Source organism: Podarcis vaucheri (assembly GCF_965113315.1).
Source record: "Podarcis vaucheri genome assembly, chromosome: 9".
Taxonomy (NCBI): Eukaryota; Metazoa; Chordata; class Lepidosauria; order Squamata; family Lacertidae; genus Podarcis; species Podarcis vaucheri.
The window spans coordinates 16,589,061-16,608,557 of NC_138767.1; the positions used below are offsets into that span (position 1 = coordinate 16,589,061).

A 19,497-nucleotide genomic window follows, 5' to 3' on the forward strand; every position below is an offset into this window, starting at 1 on the left:
CATAAGTTAGTTTAATGGCAGACATTTTTCCTGCGGGAATGAATGGCTATTCGTTTTCTGTGGGATAAAGAGTCTTAGATAGGGCACCATCTTTGCAACTCCCATTATGTCTGTAAACATGGCATGAAGGCTGGCAACATCAACCCCACTGTGTGGGAATCCCTTGCAGACGACCACAGAGCCTGGAGACAGACAGACAGACAGGTTGCACATCCATAGCAGGAGACAGACAGACAGGTTGCACATCCATAGCAGTGGCCAGAACAGGAATGACCACTGGGAGGATAGCAGAGATAAGAAACCCTGTGGTGCATCTGCAGCAGCACAACTGGATGCCTTCATCTGCCACAGCTGCAAAAAACCATGTCTCTCATACCTGTCTCAACAGCCACAGCAAGTGCTCTTAACTTTTCACAGTTTGACTTCACCCCAAACGGGCACTATCTAGGAGTCTTACAGCTATTGAAGGCAAACTTTAAAAGGTAAAGGTAAAAGACCCCGACAGTTAAGTCCAGTCACGAACCACTGGGGTTGCGGCACTCATCTCGCTTTACTGGCCGAGAGACAGTTTTTGTCCGCAGACAGTTTTTCCGGGTCATGTGGCCCGCATGACTAAGCCGCTTCTGGCGAAACCAGAGCAGCGCACAGAAATGCCGTTTACCTTCCTGCCGGAGCAGTACCTATTTATCTACTTGCACTTTGACGTGCTTTCAAACTGCTAGGTTGGCAGGAGCTGGAACCGACCAACGGGAGCTCACTCCGTCGCAGGGATCTGAACCGCCAAACTTCTGATCGGCAAGCCCTAGGCTCAGTGGTTTAGACCACAGCACCACCCGTGTCCCTGAAGGCAAACTTGCTCCCCTATGAAACATCCCGTTCATGTGATAGAACTTTGGGCGGTGGCTGAAATGTGGCAATGTGGCCTTTTTGCATAATATCTGTCTAAACATTCCCACCCCCACCCACCAAAGGAGGAGGGGAAAGAGAAGAATCAACCAAAACTCACAATCATAAAAACAAAGCAAATATTTATGATGAGGTTTGCAACCGACGTGACGTTTTGCCCTGTTGCTATTGCCAGAGACATGGAACTGGCTGCGTAGGCAACTAATATAACAGTAATCATCATGGTAAAGAAGGCTACCACAGTTGGCTTGAAACCTGAAACAAATTAAAAATGTTAACACAGTGGTACCTTGGTAGTCGAACGGCTTGGCTCCCGAACAAATTGGCTCCCAAACACTGCAAATCCGGAAATGAGTGTTCCGATTTGCAAACGTTTTTGGAAGCTGAATGTCCAATGTGGATTCCGCAGTTTCTGATTGAGTGCAGGAAGCTCCTGCAACCAATCAGAAGCCACGCCTTGGTTTTCAAAGTGTTTCGGGAGTCAAACAGACTCCCAGAATGGATTAAATTTGAGAACCAAGGTACGACTGTAGATGTACATACTCGGCATCAAAATTTTGCAATGCAGGCTTCCCCATGAACAAAACTGTACACATATGCAGCTTTGCACTAGCATGTCAGCCTTAATATCAGAGCTGGTTTTATTTGTCAATAAAGAGCATTGTTGACTGTGATGCTTTTGGTCCTTGCATGTATTGTAAACAGAACACAGAATACAATGTTCTATGATCTGGTTACCTGAAAAGCCAAGAATTTGCCTTTTTTGCAGCAGCTGCACTTTGGGTCAACATTTTCATCCAGCTCTCCACCACAACCCCAAGACTGATAGCCTGGTCAATCACTGTCCACTCAGATCACATCTATGTATATGTGACATTTGTATTTGGAGTCCAGTGTGCATCACTTTCATAAATGCATAAGAGCTGTGTTTAACCTTTCAGTGCTCAGTCCCCTAGCTCAGGAGAACTTTTTGGAGCTTTTTGCTATCCCTTTCTGCTTTAACTACCCTAATTCTGGGGTGAGTGGGTCTTAATGAAATCCACAAGCCCATACACAGTGCTTGAGGGGGCTGCCAAGATATAGGAGTTAGCAGGTCTCTCCTACCCCACCTCAAGCATTGGGTATATGTTTTATATTATTGCGAATTTAGAATCAACCTATTATATATTTTACATCAAAAGTGAGATTTGGTCGACGAAAGGAAAACAATAACTTTACTATTTATTTCCAGAGGAACATACATGTTAGTCTCCTACGGCAAAACAACCGATGCATCTGTGGCACCTTAAAGACTAACTAATTTTTTTTTTTTATGGCATAAACATTTCTAGTATCAAGTCCACTTCCCCAGTTGCTGGTACGGGAGGGTGTGTCTGAATACACACATGGTTTTAAGTGGCGAAATAAGCATATTGTGCTTTCCAACAACAGTGATATGCAACAAGCAATCTGCCTGCCACCATCTAATATCTAAATTAAGGAAAAAAGAAACATGACTTTTGTAGTATACTTGCCTATCAAGAAATAATTTAAGGAAGTGAGGATGATGCCAGGTAAAGTCCTCATGGGCACCATATCAGCTAATATCTTTGAGAAGAAATATGCAGAAACTCTATAGTAGCCACTTATATATTCATGTCTGCAACACAAAATACACACATTCAGGACTTGCACAACCAACAAATGGATTCATAAACGGCAGCAGTTTTCAATCCAGTTTTCAAACTAGTACCAGACATTTCCCAGAAGCTTATTTAAAACAGTTATGTCCTGCTTTATAGACTTGTGAGGGTGTCAAAAGTGCTTTATGAAAGATTTACCCAATATAATCACATTCAGCTTTACTGTCAAGAACAGAAAGTGCATGGTGTCCAGATGGTGCCAGGATTATTCAGGCAACATGTCCTGTCCTTGGTCTTCCCTGTGGCACAATGGATCAGTGTGTCTGGCTGTTAACCAGGAGGTTGGTGGTTCTAGCCCACCAAGGGCAAGATTCTATCATTGCAGGGGATTGGACTAGATGATCCTCAGGATCCCTTCCAACTCTACAGCTGTATGATTATATGAGGTCACTACTCTGCAACAGGCAAAGCACATATTCTGCCACTTAGCTAGGGCCTCTGAAGCTTTAATGAAAGTGTGCTTGCTCTACCCAGGTCCACAATGCATCCAGCATGCAACTGCTGAGCTAGTATTCGCTGAAATGGAATATGGGCTCAACATTCACATATTCCTTAGGTGCCAAAACTGATGCTATAGAGCAGGGCTGGGTGTGGCGGCCCTCAAGGCTCCTTTTTCTGGCCCTTAATACTTTCTCCAGGTCACACACCCTCTTCTCAGGCAATATCTGGTTCTTCCTGGCTGAAATGTGTCTTTGAATTGCGATGATGCCTCTTGCTTGTCTGGTTGGAGGACAGAGAAAGGTGTGTAGAAACTAGTCTATGTTTACAATGGTCAAATTCTTGCTCCTCCCACTTTTGCCCAGGCCCTACACACCATGGATATGTGACACTTGCATGGTTGCCCAGAAGAGAATGTGGTCCTTGGATTGGAAAAAGCTTCTCACCCTTATTTTAGAGAATTCTTTCTCCCTAAACCCGGAGCCCATACAGACAGCCAAACTTTAATTCAGACTGAGCACTCTCAGCCAGGACAGCTTGGCCATCTGTATCTCCTTACCAAATGAAGAGAAGGCTTTTATCATAACCAGGGGCTGATATGTGTGGCAAAATGGCCGTGAGCATGGGCTCCATAGGTGGAACTGACTGATGAGTTACTCAGCCAAAGAACAGGTAAGCAAATAAGGCTACTAGCAGAAGAGTAAGCTTGGTTTTCCAATACACACAGTTTTACCTACATAAATATCCTTTTTTCTGTGATAAAAAGTTCAACAGTCGTAATACTATTCAAACACTGATTGGTCGTCAAGAAGAACAAAGCACCAACTCTACAAGGGAACCCAAAAAAGACAGAATTAGAGATACCAAGGCACAGATTAATTTCTGCATCAATCTACAATTTAAAAAAAAAAATGTGCAAAAAGCCTTAGGTATTTTTGTGTGGATTTCTTCTAAAATATGCATCTCTGCAAGCAATTTTCCGATATAATTTAGTTTTGTACGTTATTTCTTCTAATATATTTTTGTGCACACTGTTTAGTCAGAGCAAAACTGAACTGCAGCTTTAGAACTGCACTGCAAAATTTGGAGAAGTGCAAATTTTGAAAGACAACCGTCCTTCAGTTGGCTTTCTGGTTTAGGTGCAGATTAGGTAGTTTCACAAGAAAATGCATAAAAAAACAAATTTCAAGAGAACTCTAGGAAGCCCTTCTCAGATAGAATCAGACAATACCAGACTTTTTCTAAAAGGGAAAAAAAGCCTTGGGTAGAGCTTGGGAAAATTACCTTCCCCTGTCCCATGGTTAAATAAAACTTTAAGCAAATACATTGGAGACTGCTGCATAAAATACGTCCTAAAGTAATTTGTTACCTAAACCTTTCTGCACATAAATACTAGCTGAAGATGACGCTACATTGCATTCTCTTTTTTTGAAGCGTTTACTCACCTATTTTGAATGCCAGTGGCATCATTTTTAACTCCAGCGAATACGGATCCTACTATTAGTCCCAGAAAAGTGGCAATACATATCTAGTGCGGGGAAAGAATATTTCATATTGAAAACATGCTGTCTTGGGCAGGGAGGAAACTTTTGAAAAATAGTGGACTTCGTGAAAGTATAATAACTGTTATCTATTAAGTTGCTCTCCTGCTGTGATGATGAGCACTGCACTTTGTTAGGGAAGGATGTGTGTTGATATACCACACTGGTCATTCCTGGCAATACTAGTCTTAGAACATAGGGTTGTATCCAACTAAGTATCCAGCTGAGCAGATCCACAGAAATCAGACCCAAGTTAATAATTCCCATTCGTTTCAATCAGTCTTTTCTAAGTACCGGTAAATGGTGGATACAAATCATACTTTGGCATAGGAGAAACCACAAAAGAAGAAGTAACTATATCACTGTAGGTAACTTATAAAAATGGGCTTTGGACCTTCACTGTAACATAGAACAGGGTTCCCAGACTGTGGTCTATAGACCACCAGTGGCCCACATTTCATTCACATGGCCCACAGCATGTCTATGGATTTGGGATTGAAAACAAGAGAAAGCACATCCACTGCATTAAATATTAATACTGGTTCTTTAACTGAATTTTATTCTTTCTTTTATTTCTTGAATTCTATGCACACACACCCCTTTTGTAAAGTAATGTTTGCTTTAAAATGCTATTGGGAATAATAACTTGAACGACTCAACTTGAATTTGAAAAGAAAACATTCTACTAAATGTTTACAAGGTAAAATCCAACAGAGATGTGCTTAAACTCTGCCAGATTTTGGAACAAACCAGGTATTGTTAAACACATTTGTAAAGGTAAAGGACCCCTGATAGTTAAGTCCAGTCGCAGACGACTCTGGGGTTGCGGCACTCATTTCGCTTTACAGGCTGAGGGAGCCGGCGTTTGTCCGCAGACAGTTTTTCCGGGTCCTGTGGCCAGCATGACTAAGCCACTTCTGGCACAATGGAACACCGAAACCAGAGCAGCGCATGGAAACACCATTGACCTTCCCACCGGAGCGGTACCTATTTAAGTACTTGCACTTTTTTGGTGTGCTTTCAAACTGCTAGGTTGGCAGGAGCTGAGACCAAGCAACAGGAGCTCACCCCGTCACGGGGATTCGAACCGCCAACCTTCTGATCGGCAAGCCCAAGAGGCTCAGTGGTTTGGACCACAGCGCCACCCACGTCCCTCTAAATACATTTATACAGAGCAATAAAATTGCCCAGCCAATTTACACATGCACACATATATTTATATGTATCTCTCTCTATATGAAATATACAGAGAGAAGGAGGGAGAGGACAACGATCAAACTGATTAAAAACTATGCTTTGCTTTCTTAAGAACAAGCAAAAGTGATGAAAATCTCAGCCAAGATGACGGTAACAGCCTGTTCAGTCGTGTTTAAGCAGGAGGGATTGCCTGAGCCTTAACACTAAAAGTGCACTTGATACATGGTACCGTAGTGCTAAGTACTTGTTGAAAGGACCAAATGTCAGGGATAATTCTACTGCTAAGCCAGTTGAAGTGGGAAACAAAGATCATATCAAGACCAATTTAAGAAGATTACCAAAAAAGAAAAAAAAGGCTTAATGAAATGTGGGGTCTTTTTAAGAATGCATTCAAAATCCATCCCTAATGAGGTTAGGGAGATAGAAATGATTGTGAGAAAAAAGTCAGGCCCATTAACCCTGGAAGATTATAGGTTCTTAAAATCCTAATTCTTGTCACAAGGTCAAGCTTTTACAAAGCAATTAATAGGGATCCCCATAATATCAACATACACACACAAAGCTTTTAACTTCACGGCCTCTGAACAGATGATTAGCAATCACTATGTATCTTTGAAAACCGCTGCAGAATTCTTGACAAATCTGCAGCAGAAGTGGAGGTCATAGCGAAAGGAATGGGCACACCGTCTGAGAGGAAAACTCAAAGAGCCCTTCGGATAGAACACCTGCTGGAACAGCAATACATTGTTGTTTGCTGTTTTCTACGGCTCTCTTCAGACATTATGACCCAGTGTTCAGAAAATCAATGAGGAGGACAGCAGGGATGACAATGTTAGCTCTGCCCATGCCTGTCCCTCGTCGTTTCTGTCACATTCAACTTGTGGATGTTTCTGGTACAGGCGTGTGCTTGAAATGTGCTTCCCAGGGGAAGAAGAGGGCACATACAGTTCAGGTGTGATGGAGTGGTTGGACGCAGAGAAGCGGTGGGAGCCACCAGCTGGGGAACCCCCAGGGGAAGAAGGCTCGGAGCCTGGGCATTGGTGGTGGGACAACAATGAGTGGTCAGAGGGAGAAAAGGGAGCTGACTGGGAGGAGGAGGAGGAGTCGGAAGCCGAAGAGGTAACAGGGTTTAGTGAGCAGGAAGGGGCTGTGGCAGAGAGCAGTCCAGAACCAGAGGCAGAAGCAGAGGATGGAGGCCAAGAGGCAGAGATGAGGCAGGCTACTGATGAAGCCAGGGAGTCTCCCCCTCCGCTGTGACCAGCTCCCTTCCCCACTGGTCTCCCAGAACCCAAAGAGGTATGAAGAGGGCGGAGCAAAGACAGTCAAGGCAAAGAAGTCTCAGAGTGCTTGGGAAGGAGCCAAGGGAGAAGGAGACTTAGAGAGCTGCGGAAAGGTAGGGACCTTCAGTCCTCACAACTGTCTGCTTGGGGCAAGATCTGCTGGGAAGTGTTGCTGTGCTCACGAGGCCTGAGCTATTTTGTTTCTTTGAATGGTTCACTTCACTGACACCAAGTACCGTATTTTTCGCTCTATAACACGCACCTGACCATAACACGCACATCGTTTTTAGAGGAGGAAAACAAGGGAAAAAACATTCTGAATGAAACAGTGGACGTATCATTTTTGTGCTTCATGCTGTGGCCACAGACATGTGATCTGATGGTGAATTTGGGGTGACCCAATGCAAAAATCCTGAGAATCCCTGTGGATCCATGCTTTGTACCACTTTTTTGCACCATTGCAGCCCCAGGCAACAGTGGGTGCGTGATTTTTGGGGGGCAGGCTGTAGCCATGGGCATGCTATGTGCTCTGATGGTGAATTTTGGCTGACCCAATGCAAAGATCCTGAGGATCCATGTGGATCCATGCTTTGTAACCACATTTTAAGTGGGGAGGGAAGGAAAAACACAGAAGGCTAAGAATGCAGGAGAGGGCTATAACGTGAGGAAAGCTAGGCAAAAGTTTCCCCCCACCCACCCACACAAGCCAGCCAGCGTGCTCTCTCTCTCTCTCTCTCTCTCTCTCTCTCTCCCTCCCCCTCCCACCTGCATGTTTTCCGGCTGCCTGATATTTATTTTTTTTAACTGCCTTGACAGAAGAAAGCATTTTAACTGCATTAAGAACTATTTAGCAGCGAAACCTAAGCTTTGCCATCCCTTAAGAGGTACAGACACTGTAATCTTCCAGATCGCATGAATTTACAGGCAAAACACTGTTTAAGGATTTCATCCTTTTAAATGGAAGAAACCATATTTGAATGCTGTGTGTCCCCAAAAACAAAAAGCAGGAAGTCAAATCAGAATTTTAAACTGAACCTGTAATCTCTCTCCCTTCACAAACATTGTTCCCTCCGGAGCAGGGAGAGGAGTTAGAAGGACGCTCTGCTTTCCTCTCTGCTTGCCTGGAGGGGAGGGGCTTTCCCTGCTCTTTGTTCCCTTTCAGCAAACACAGCAAGGAAACAGAGCGGGTGAGCAGTAAGACCCTGAGGCAGAAGGCAGGAAAGCACCCACTTCCTCTGCTTGCCTGGAGGGGAGGGGCTTTCCCTGCTCTTTGTTCCGTTTCAGCAATCGTGAAGCCCGATTTGATTTTTGCCCGATTTTTCGGCTCCAGGGACCACACATTCGCTCCATAACACGCACAGACATTTCCCCTTCCTTTTCAGGAGAAAAAATCTGCGTGTTATAGAGCGAAAAATACGGTAAGTTAGGTCTGTCCTGCTCCCAACACCCACCCTGACACCATCCCACAGTATATCAAGCATAACTATTCCTATAGCTCTTTGTTATTTAAATTAAATTCATTTTTAAATAGCCCGCATAGCTTCCTAGTAACATTAATCTCCCCTGCCAAAAAGAAGGGTTAATTTGGGATACCTGGGCAGTGGAATTTTGTGGATTTCCAATCAGATTTTTGAATGTGCGTTTGGACACCCATTTGAGCTGATGAAGAAAGGGTGTGGTGTACGGAATTCCTTTATAAGCTGTCGTTTTCTTTTTATCGTCCGAAGATAGTGCATCGAGGTCTGCCATCATTTGTTTGTAGTAAGCACTTCTGGTAAAGCGTATGGCTAATCCTAATGCAATGCTGTCAGTGTCTTCCATGTCACTGTCTTCATCAATGGCTGTTTTGGGTGATAATGAAAACTGAGGTTGCTCCTTTGCAAATGAGCAACAGGTGCAAATTAAATCACAGTTTGTGTACTCTGAACTATCTTAGGTTGTGTACAGACTGACCATCTTGCAACAGATCCAAAGCTACTTCTGGGTGAACACTGAAATGCTGCGTTTCACAGTCTACGGCTAGCAAAAATACTGCTGGTGGTAGTTCTATGCCCACAGATCTTTCTATGGGCATAATTGTTTCCCCAGTCCCCCTGTTGCTAGCAGAGCTGCTCCACACAGGTGGAGAAGCACCTCTGCCCCAAACTGAAAGCACTCCAGCCAGAGGATCTGGACAGTTAGGAATACTCTCTAAGGCTGCATACATACCATACTTTTAAGGCACATTTAACATACATGACTTCCCCCAAAGAATCCTGGGAACTTCAGTTTGTTAAGGGAGATGAGAATCATAGCTCTGTGAGAGGTAAACTGTATGACCCACAATTTGTTGGGGGAAGTGATGTGTTTAAAATGTAATATAAATGAACAGTGTGCATGCAGCCCAATATTGTCTTAGGGTTGTGATTGATTAGACCAGAAGCTATTTAAATCAGGTCTAGTAACTCTGCCAATTCTATGGGTGGGGATGGGTGGTATTTTCACAAAAAAGTAGAACCTCCTATCACATTTTAGGGCCAAATAGATAAGTACTTTAAAAAACACACACAGAGAGAAGTGGTTTGGTGCTGATACACACAGATTCATCAAGGTAACTCTGAAGACTTTCAGAATACATACGTATAGTAATGATGGTCATTTTACTCATTCCAACAGCAGTTGAATCTTCATTAATGATGTCCAGAAAAAAATCAGCAGGGTTGTTATATGGTTCGCACAAATAACCTGTGAATAAAAGATGGTTTATTTTGACACAGCCGGCAGCTGAGGCAGCTTTAATGAAAACACATTTACAGGTACATTTACGAACTGTCACTTTCGGTTCTCTCAGTTTCTCATGTTTTCAGTCTTAAATTCAGTTCTCCACATTCTGCACTCTTCCATTGTCTCCCAAGACAGATGGATGCCAACAAAGCTAATGACCCATACTTAGGGGCCACTGCGGTCCCACTAGCCAGACATAATGAACTGCAACCGCTGCCCACCCCTGGACTGGGTAAGCAGCCATTATGGCCCCTGCTTGGCTAATTCAACAATGGGATTCTCCATTAGATTTTAACTCTTGCCTGGATCCAGGAATTTGAAAGGACTCATGCTCAATTCTGGGTCTAAAGTTAACATACCACATGAAAACTCACCAAGACCTTTGAAGTATGGAAGAGCATTGTCACATGGGCCATGGTAAAGAAGTCTTCCAGCAGCAAGTAGCGTCAGGCTGTCAAACAATTTGTAAATAGAGTACCGGGGCTGATGGATTGAGAAAATTATTGTTCTCCCTTGTACCGCCATCCTGAATGCAACACAGGAAAGATCGTCAACTACTGTAATTACCTGTCGTTTTAATGTTCCAAACCATTCACAACACAAATGGACATAACTTTAGATAACAACACTGGGCTCTTGCATTAAGCAGCACTGTAAGCAAAATTCTTACCAAAACTGATAGTCTTCTAACTCAACCCCTCTTCATTTACCCATATCCGCTTAGCATGTCACACAACTCACAACATAACCATAACATAAGTGCTGTCTTGTGGGATCGCACCAGAGTTGGAGGCATGGCGGAAACTATTGCATAAGAAAGTGAATATAAAAGCTGTGACGAAAAACAAAAAAAAAGGAATGCTGTCTTTAAAAATAATTCCCTTGTTGAAAAACAAACCAAGCCAAGGAACATCAGACTGTCAATATTCCAGCCATGGCTCAGGTTTTCACCCCCCCACCTCCGTCTGTCTGTCTCTTGCTTCAATCTAGAGAGTACATCATTAGCCATAAGGTGCAGTCTCCAAGAGTCTAGCACAATTTACTTTTTTAAGAGATGCAGGACGGCATTGGCTGTGCTGGCATCCAGTCCGGTTGTTGGCTCATCTAAGAACAATACTGTAGGGTGCGTAATGAGCTCTAATCCAATGCTGGTTCTTTTCCTCTCTCCCCCGGAAACTCCACGGATAAAATGAGTGCCAATCTGGGTACAGGAAATGAAGTTTCAAAACGAGGATCCTCAAAACTATGAAAATGTTTCAGTTAGCACACAGGAAAAATCTCTGGACCTCTCTCTCTCCCCCCCCCCATAAGATTTCATCACCCCTATCTTTCAGGTTCCTCTCTTACAACCAGCAGCTTTTTTAGGGCATTTCCTCTCTTGGGGCTCTGAGCCAAGGGGGCACAAAATATGCCACAACTATGACATAGTGCGCTTGAGAATATGCACAGAACAGAAGGCAAGAGGGAGGTGGCGTGAAAATAAGAGATATTCAAGGGGGGTGTCAAATTTTGTCCTTACTCAGGGCACCATTTTACCAAAGTCCACCCTTGTTTATAACACATCCATTTCCCAGCCACAGGTCTTTCTGGAACTCAACCCATAACCCTTTCTTTTCTTTCTTTCTTTCTTTCTTTCTTTCTCTCTCTCTCTCTCTCTCTCTCTCTCTCTCTCTCTCTCTCCCCCCCCCCCCCCGCACTGCTGCTCAAACTCTGGTCAGAGGGAGGGAGGGAAACTAGTTGCTGTTATAGACCAGCCAACCTTGGTATTATGGGTTTGATTTCAATGTAACCCACTCTGGGTCTTTTATCTTTGTACTCTATGCTACCTTCCAGCAAAAGCCTAAGGTTTTCTATACACACTCATCCTCTCTATCTTCCATCCATCCATCCAGGCAGGCAAGCCAGAGGCATGAGTATAGTTCAAAGACACATTCTAGCACTTGAGGAGGGCATGGTGCAGGACTGGTGAGAGTGTGTGGTCCAAAGAGGGGGCGTGGCCTGGGAGAGCCCCAAAGACCAGGCAGAGCGGTCTGCAGGGCTGCATTTGGTCACCAGGGCTGGGGCTTCCCGTGTCCACAATGGGACAATGCCAGAGTGGTGAGGCTTCTCTCCCCAGCCCAGGGCTCCACAGCTTACTCCAGTGGCATAGAAGAGAGATGCGCTGCATAGCTCCCATGCTACCAGCATCGCATAAGAAAGGGGCTGAGATAGTCTCACGATCAAGTGGGAATGGGTAGCAAACAATGGGCACTTAGACTCCCTGCAGAGGTAGGCAGGGAGAATCATAGAATTGTAGAGTTGGGTCCCGAGAGTCATCTAGTCCAGCCCCCTGCAATGAAGGAATCTCAACTAAAGCCTCTATGGCAGATGGCCAGAAAGGCTGCATAATCTGCCAGTATTTATAACATGAGTTCTGACATTAACAATTAATGTTTGGTTGTATTAAATGCCACTACACAGATACCTTGGAGTCTGCAACTTTAGACAAATCCAGTTCCTTGAGAACAGTTTCAACTCTCTCTTGCTTTTCCTTTTTGCTCATAGACAATGGTAGCCGAAGGGCCGCTGAGAACTCTAAATTTTCTCTGACTGTCAATGTTCCCATCACTATGTCATCCTTATTGATTTAAAAAAAAAGTTTTCAATTGAACATTATACTAGGTTTTATCACTACTGCACAATTGTTAGTACAGTGGTACCTCAGTTTACGAACTTAATCCGTTCCTGAAGTCCGTTCTTAAACCAACTCCGTTCTTAAACTGAGGCGCACTTTCCCTAAGAGGCCTCCCACCACCGGTGCCCTTCCACCGTTTGGCTTCCGTTTGTAGACCGAGGTAAAGTTCGCAAACCGGAAAACTACTTCCGGTTTTGCAGAGTTCGTAAACTGAATAGTTTGTTAACAGGGCTGTTCGTAAAACGAGGTACCACTGTACGCATTTACATAGTAAAGAAAGTGCTACTGTGCCGTGTCAAGAGAAGAGGATGCTATTTTTTGTTTTATGTATTGATTGATCGCTAAAGGGCACTGAAGGTCAGTTGATATTACCAGAGCTGGCTGAAGTTGCCTGCTCAGAAGATGATTATTTAATGAGAATTGATGACAGGTGGCTAATAGCTATGGCTCACTCCATATGTCCAGGTACAAGCTAGAATGAAATCAGTTGGCAAACAGCCAGAGCAAGAGAAAACTCTAGCTTTGCAGCCTCCGCTATATGCCAGGGGCAGCTGAGCCTGCCGCCTGGTTGCTCGCCCCCATGCCCACTCACGATTCTCTGACTGAGCAGATGGGTGGGATCCATGGGTGGGATCCAGCAGGCGGGGTGGGTGGGGAATGCTGGCACGCAATGGTGCCCACCAGAGAAGGTGAGCAGATTTACATGATTAACAGTAATCATGCACAGAAAAGGAGACACTGATAGCACTGGCAGACAATTAACACATGACGTATCATAAAAATCATTTGTCTAAACAGAATAATAGCTATCACACATGTACCGCGATAAAAGATCCACTACAGACTTTATTTACCTGAACTACATATCCGGAAATGCATTTAAAATTTGGAGGCAAAGGGAAGCCATTGATCAAAATGTCTCCTGTCAGGCCTTTAGGATTTTTCCTTGTAGCTAAAATGTCCAGGAGCCTATAAGGAAAACCAAAAGGACTCAAGAAAAGTTACTTGTGCCAACATCTGAAGATCATACTGTTGCAAACTTAAGAAGAGCCCTGCTGAATCACACCAAAAACATGTCTAGCCCGGTACACTAACTCTAGGGGGCCAAGGTATCTTTTGCCCCCTCAATACATGTTGGAAGGGAGTCGGGGCCCCTCGATGTTGAGGGGGCGGAGGAGGCTGACTGTGGAGCTGAGAGCAGCACAGCTTCAGTGGCCAGCTCCTCCAGAGTGCTCACCATTCTCCGGACAGTGTGACATCACACATGTGATGTCACACATGCGAGTTACGCATCAGGCCCCCTCAATCTTGGGGGCAATTTGGTGCCTCTTCTCATGCTAGCCGACCAGATGTGCTCAAGCAAGACATGAGCACAACCACACTCCCTACTCATGTCCCCTTGCAACTGGTATTCAAAGTCCTGCCATCTCCATTATTAGTCTAGCATTATCTTTTTATGAATTTGCTTAATACCCTTTTAAAGCTATCCAAGTTGGGTTACCATCAATGCACCCTGTGGTTGAAAATTCCAGAGTTGAACTATGTGCTGTGTGCAGCAGATCTTCCTTTTATCTGCCCTGCATTTTCCAATATGCAGCCATGTTGGATAACCCAAGTTATGGTATTATAAGAGGAGGAAAAAACACTTCTTTTTACCCATTTTCTGCGCACCATACTGAATCTTTTTACCTTGCACTTTTCTGGTTTTGACTGATGCCATTTTGTTCTGATCAAATATGCACGTTCATTGCAGAACCTCACTTACTGGTTGTGAATGTAAAAAAAAAACCTGTAACAATGTTACGTTTAATATTATCAGAAAATAGATCTTTACCCATATGTTAACACTTACGAAGATTTGCCGCAGCCTGTAGGCCCTAAGATTGCGTTGAGACCAGGTTTCATGACACCACTGTAAACGAAAAGCAATTTGTCAGTAGTCAGTTGTTTAATGTGTAAAGCCATTCCAATAAAATGACATCTTTGATAAAATTGTTCACTTTTGCACAAAAATAAACTAGTTCTTTCTTCATAGTTTGAAAACGAGTACTTTCTTCATAATTTGAAAACTAAGCATCTTTCCCCCCACCCCTTTAAATATCAGTGTACAAGAGGCAGAAAATGTTCTACAACAGGAAATATCCTGCAACTTTCATCAGCCTTAGCCAGCATGACCAACAGTCAGGGATGATGGGAGTTGCAATTTAGCAACATCTGGTAGGTGACAGGTTCCTTACCCCTTTTCTACAAGATTATGGGTTATATGCCATAAATATTCATCTTACATTTGGGTTTAGTTTCTCTGTATGGGTTAGATCCAGATTGTCCCTATTCTTAACGGATGGGATCCTTTTGTTCATGGAGGGGCCTAAAAGGTTCCTAGCTAGGGACAATGGGAGTCGTAGTCCAAAAGCAGCTGCAGACCCAAGTTTGGGAAACCCTCTAGGCAGTGGTTTTTTTCCCTGGGGGTACGCAGGGGGTACGCATACTCCTAAACATTTTGTAAATCTAACCTTGGCCTAATTGAGGGGCAGTATTTCAATATGAGTAGGAAAATGAGAGTATCCCTAAACATTTTTTTTAGAAGAAGAAAAAAAGCACTGCCTCTAGGTGAAACAAGCCTGGCCTCTGTAACACAGAGAGATGGGTTTAGGAGGGCATCTCTTGACAATGAGTTTTCCAGCTGCAGAGTAGAACGCACGTAAAACAATACCAGGGGCAGGAAAGGACTGGTAAGGAACATAGAATGCTGCCTCATACCACATGATACTGTGGATCCATTTGCTCAGTACAGTGGTACCTCGGGTTAAGAACTTAATTCGTTCTGGAGGTCCGTTCTTAACCTGAAACTGTTCTTAACCTGAAGCACCACTTTAGTTAATGGGGCCTCCTGCTGCTGCCGCGCCGCCAGAGCACGATTTCTGTTCTCATCCTGAAGCAAAGTTCTTAACCCGAGGTACCATTTCTGGGTTAGCGGAGTCTGTAACCTGAAGCGTCTGTAACCTGAAGCGTCTGTAACCTGAGGTACCACTGTATTGTCTATGTCAACTGGTAGTAGTAGCTCACTAGGGCTTCAGGTGGGGAATCTTTCCCAACCCTACCTGGAGATGCCAGGGTTTGAACCTGAAACCTTCTGAATGCAAAGCAGATGCTCTACCAATGAGCTGCAGCAACTTTCCCTCTAGTGAAGCCACTCCCCACCTTGCTTTCCGTACATGGAACAAGCAGGAATTGCACCCCAAAATAAGTAAGCAATGGCAATTAAGCATACCTGACATCCGTCAAGATATCTTTTTTAACCACTTTTCGAAAGCCGTAGTGGCCAGTCTTCAAATGCACTCTGTAGCTGATGTGATGAAAGGTCATTGTGCTTCCTTCAGCAAAGTCGGATCCTAGAAAATTGATTTTCTTCTTCCGTAGGTAACCTGCATCTTCGTCATCACATATGCTTACATGCTTTTCAATTTGTCTGATTTTTGAAGCAAATGCTGGTGATGGCAATAAACAAATGAGTGATCAGAAAAGTCACTGTAGGTTTGTAACAAACGAGGAACCAGTAGCAACAGGTAGCAGAAGTATATCGTGAGCCCAATTCTAATCTAACACCACCAGCAATAAAAATTTTACGAAGGCAATTTAAAGGAAACAAAATGAGGGCAGGGCATCCAAGTTTTCTAAATTAATTTTCTGTTACACTCTCTATTTGCGTGAGCCGTGGGGATTTCCAAGGGCACCGGTTATCAGGGTTTGGCTTCCTCTGATAGAGAGGGCTTATGGTGTTTCTGTAATATTTGTTTAACTTAAGAAACACTGCCCCATCAGATCCCTAGAGAGGCGTTCCATCATCTTATGCCTTTCAGCCTTCTGGTAGCTGTCTGCCTCTCTATCTTGGCCTATGTTCACATCATACATTTAAAGCACCTGACTTTCCCCAAATAATCCTGGCAACTGCAGTTTGTTAAGCATGCTGGGAACTGTAGCTATGTGAGATGGTAAACTACAGCTCCCATAATTATTTGGGGGCAGTCATGTGCTTTAAATGTATGGTGTATATGCAGACTCTGTCTCAAAAATGAAGTTGTCTCTTACAAACAACTTAAGATCCAGCTGTGCTTGGGGAGTGGGTGGGAGTGTGTCAGTGTCCCTGAGCTCTGTTGGATTTCTCCATTCAGAATATTCTAGGGAATCTTCCAGTTATTTATGAGTGTCCAGCTGATGCACAACTGTACACACAAACATCATGCCGAACCAGAAGTGAATTTAATAATTGCAAAAACGGCTCTAGAAGAGCCCAGAAATGGGGAAAAGGAGTGAAAACAGCGCCTATCTATCCCAGGAGCCTTGTAAGAGGAATCCTAGGAGCCCTTGTGTTGACCATTGAGGCCTGTGGAGTTTGAGAAGGTTTGTAGGGAACAACTGTGGTGGAGTTTGGCATTGGGTAAGCACTGCTGGCTTTTTAAAGGGTTTACAGAGGTTTCAAGGGTGTGTTTGCAGGTTTTTCCAATGGTGCTTCAAATATACACAATTTCACTGGCGCGTACAGTGCCTCGAAACATAACCCCTGTGTAAATTAGTTTTGTATTTGGGAAAATATAGTTCTTCCTACAGGCACAGAATTCATTGATATTATCATTGCTCTGTGGACTATGGCTGCATGGATATCATGAGCACCTGCTGAAGCCTGTCAGCAATTTCTGCCCTCTGTACAATCCTTTAGTTTTATTCTTTTAAATTCTTTAGGGAGCTATGTACTTCCCACTTCACAACGCCCACACAGGAATGCACATTTACCATCTTTAAAACGATGGCTAAAGGAAATAACTAGGTTGCCCATTTATCCCACAGCAAAGCTGGCACCAGTGTGCAAAACACCCATTTCCATTTTGCAACTGTGTTCCCCTCATGCATTTAACAGAGAGAGAATGACAGGGATTTGGAGTAACAAATGCAACTTAAATTGTTTGTGTTTTGTTAGCCAACTTATGTACTCTGGAATAGAAACATTTTGACAAAATAAACAACCCGAGCCAGTTGTAGCTATTAAAAATGCAAAATAAGAACCGAAAAAGACCTGTGCAACCATTCACCACAGAGCACCTCCTAAAGGCACACCCTTGACAGCATCACCCTAAGTGCACAATTATTTGGGGCGTAGTTATGAGAAAATACATACATATATAATTGTCTCTCCTTCTGAGGTGAGCATGTGTTTTTAGGAAACATCTTACATACAAATGATCTTATTGCACACTGCCACTATAGTTTTAATGCATCGACAGTTTATAAATAGTCTTAGTTTTAGTTTTTAAAGCTACAACGAGCAGAGAAGGGCCATGGTTAGAATTTATTCCCCCCCCCCTATTTTTTTTTCTTCAAACACCAGAGCCCTTCTTCTGCTCACCCACCCCAAGCAGTGGCGGAGCTTCATGCTCCAGCACCAGGGGGGGAGGCGGAGAGCAGGGGGGGCTGGCTGCCCGCAGGGGCGTGGCGCGCATCTTGGGGGCGTGGTGCCCAGCGCAGGGGGGGCAACTGCGATGGCACCCTGCTGGGATCATGCTGCCAGGGGTGGTGCGCTCCCCCCCCCGCACTCCTCTTCCTCCGCCAGTGACCCCAAGTTCTGGATTCAGGGTGCATGTAGCATCCCAAAACCAAAACATCTGAATGTTTTATTCAGTGCTTTTTTCCCTTTAAAAATGTTTAGGGATACTCTCATTTTGCTACTCATATTGAAATACTGCCCCTCAATGAGGCCAAGCAAAACATTCACAAAATGTTTAGGGGTATGCCCCATTATTATGTTTTTTATGTGCTGGAAAGCCGCCCAGAGTGACTGGGGCAACACAGTGAGGTGGGCAGGGTATTATACCCATCACCATCATCAGGCCTAGAGGCATTTCAGAGCCACTGAACCTGCCTTGCCCCACCTTCCAGTCTCTGCTTCTCAATTTGTATTGTATTCTTTTATGCGCTGTGGCTTGCCGTTGTTTTATCGATTGTAGTTTAGAAACTATTGTACTTCTTAAGTGGATTTCTGTTAATTTCTATATGCTGATATTTAATGTTATTCTATATTATTTGATGTAGGTTGCGTATTTTAACGTTGTGTTTTATTGTCACGTTTTTGTATTGCATTAGGATTGTATTCTTTTATGCGCTGTGGCTTGCCGTTGTTTTATCGATTGTCGTTTAGAAACTACTGTACTTCTTAAGTGGATTTCTGTTAATTTCTATATGCTGATATTTAATATTATTCTATATTATTTGATGTAGGTTGCGTATTTTAACGTTATGTTTTATTGCCACGCTTTTGTATTGCATTAGGTTGTCATAAGGTATACATTCTTTGTTTCTTCAGCTCGTAAACCGCCTAGGGTGTTGTAAGATAGAAAGACGGCATACAAATTAAAAGTGGTGGTGGTGGTGATGATGATGATGATGATGAACGAGATTTGGAAATCCAACCCATTTTGAAGAGCGCCCTTTTGCTGTTTCCCTGAGGGACTCCACCCAACCCCAACCCCAACCCCACCCCTCATGAAGATTCACTCCCCCCCCCCTCAAAACCACGGGATCACTAGAGGGCAGCCTCAAATCAACTCACACACTTCCCCTCTTGTTTCAAAACCTCTTCCAGCCACACCCTCCGTCCCTGTTTTGTTTTGTTTTGTTACCCATTCATGAAGGCGCCGGGGCGGGCGAAGTGCCGCGCATGCGCTATCAGCAGTCCCTCCCACTCCGACGGGCCGAAGGGGGCCCCAGGTGAGCGCCTCGGCAGGTGAAGGCGGGAGAAAGAGAGAGAGCGCGCGCGCCGAGGTCCCCGCTCCGGCTTCTTCTCCTCCCTTCCCCATCTCACCGCGAGCCAGGAAATAACGGCTCCGCCGGGGACGTTCCATCGCGGCCCATTCGCCCTCCCTCCACCGCGCGGCGGGGGTGGCGTGTGTGGCCCGAGCGTGGGAGGAGGCAAAATGGGGGGGGGGGGGACACAAAAAATAGACGTCATGGACGGGGGGGGATTC

General features: G+C 44.3%; 2 protein-coding genes across 3 annotated transcripts in view; one reads left to right on the forward strand and one right to left on the reverse strand.

The window, feature by feature from the left end:
* Nucleotides 1-19,428, reverse strand: part of LOC309539954 (broad substrate specificity ATP-binding cassette transporter ABCG2-like) — a 24,791-nt gene extending 5,363 nt beyond the window's left edge. The window contains exons 1-13 of one of the 2 annotated variants that reach the window (XM_082236443.1): nt 19,335-19,428; nt 15,753-15,969; nt 14,334-14,393; nt 13,336-13,450; nt 12,272-12,424; nt 10,851-11,008; nt 10,182-10,333; nt 9,664-9,768; nt 8,638-8,885; nt 4,472-4,554; nt 3,764-3,853; nt 2,421-2,545; nt 1,007-1,161 (exon numbers count right to left, since the gene is read on the reverse strand). In XM_082236443.1, the coding sequence (XP_082092569.1) occupies nt 1,007-1,161; nt 2,421-2,545; nt 3,764-3,853; nt 4,472-4,554; nt 8,638-8,885; nt 9,664-9,768; nt 10,182-10,333; nt 10,851-11,008; nt 12,272-12,424; nt 13,336-13,450; nt 14,334-14,393; nt 15,753-15,969; nt 19,335-19,374 (1,701 nt within the window). In that variant the 5' untranslated portion in view covers nt 19,375-19,428. Of the gene's footprint in view, nt 1-1,006; nt 1,162-2,420; nt 2,546-3,763; nt 3,854-4,471; nt 4,555-8,637; nt 8,886-9,663; nt 9,769-10,181; nt 10,334-10,850; nt 11,009-12,271; nt 12,425-13,335; nt 13,451-14,333; nt 14,394-15,752; nt 15,970-19,152; nt 19,278-19,334 lie in introns of those variants that run through there. The other variant, XM_082236444.1, reaches the window with a different exon arrangement.
* Nucleotides 19,212-19,497, forward strand: part of LOC309539910 (putative E3 ubiquitin-protein ligase HERC6) — a 112,934-nt gene continuing 112,648 nt past the window's right edge. The window contains exon 1 of the mRNA XM_082236347.1: nt 19,212-19,256. The gene's annotated coding sequence lies outside the window, so the exon portion shown is untranslated. The remainder of the gene's footprint in view (nt 19,257-19,497) is intronic.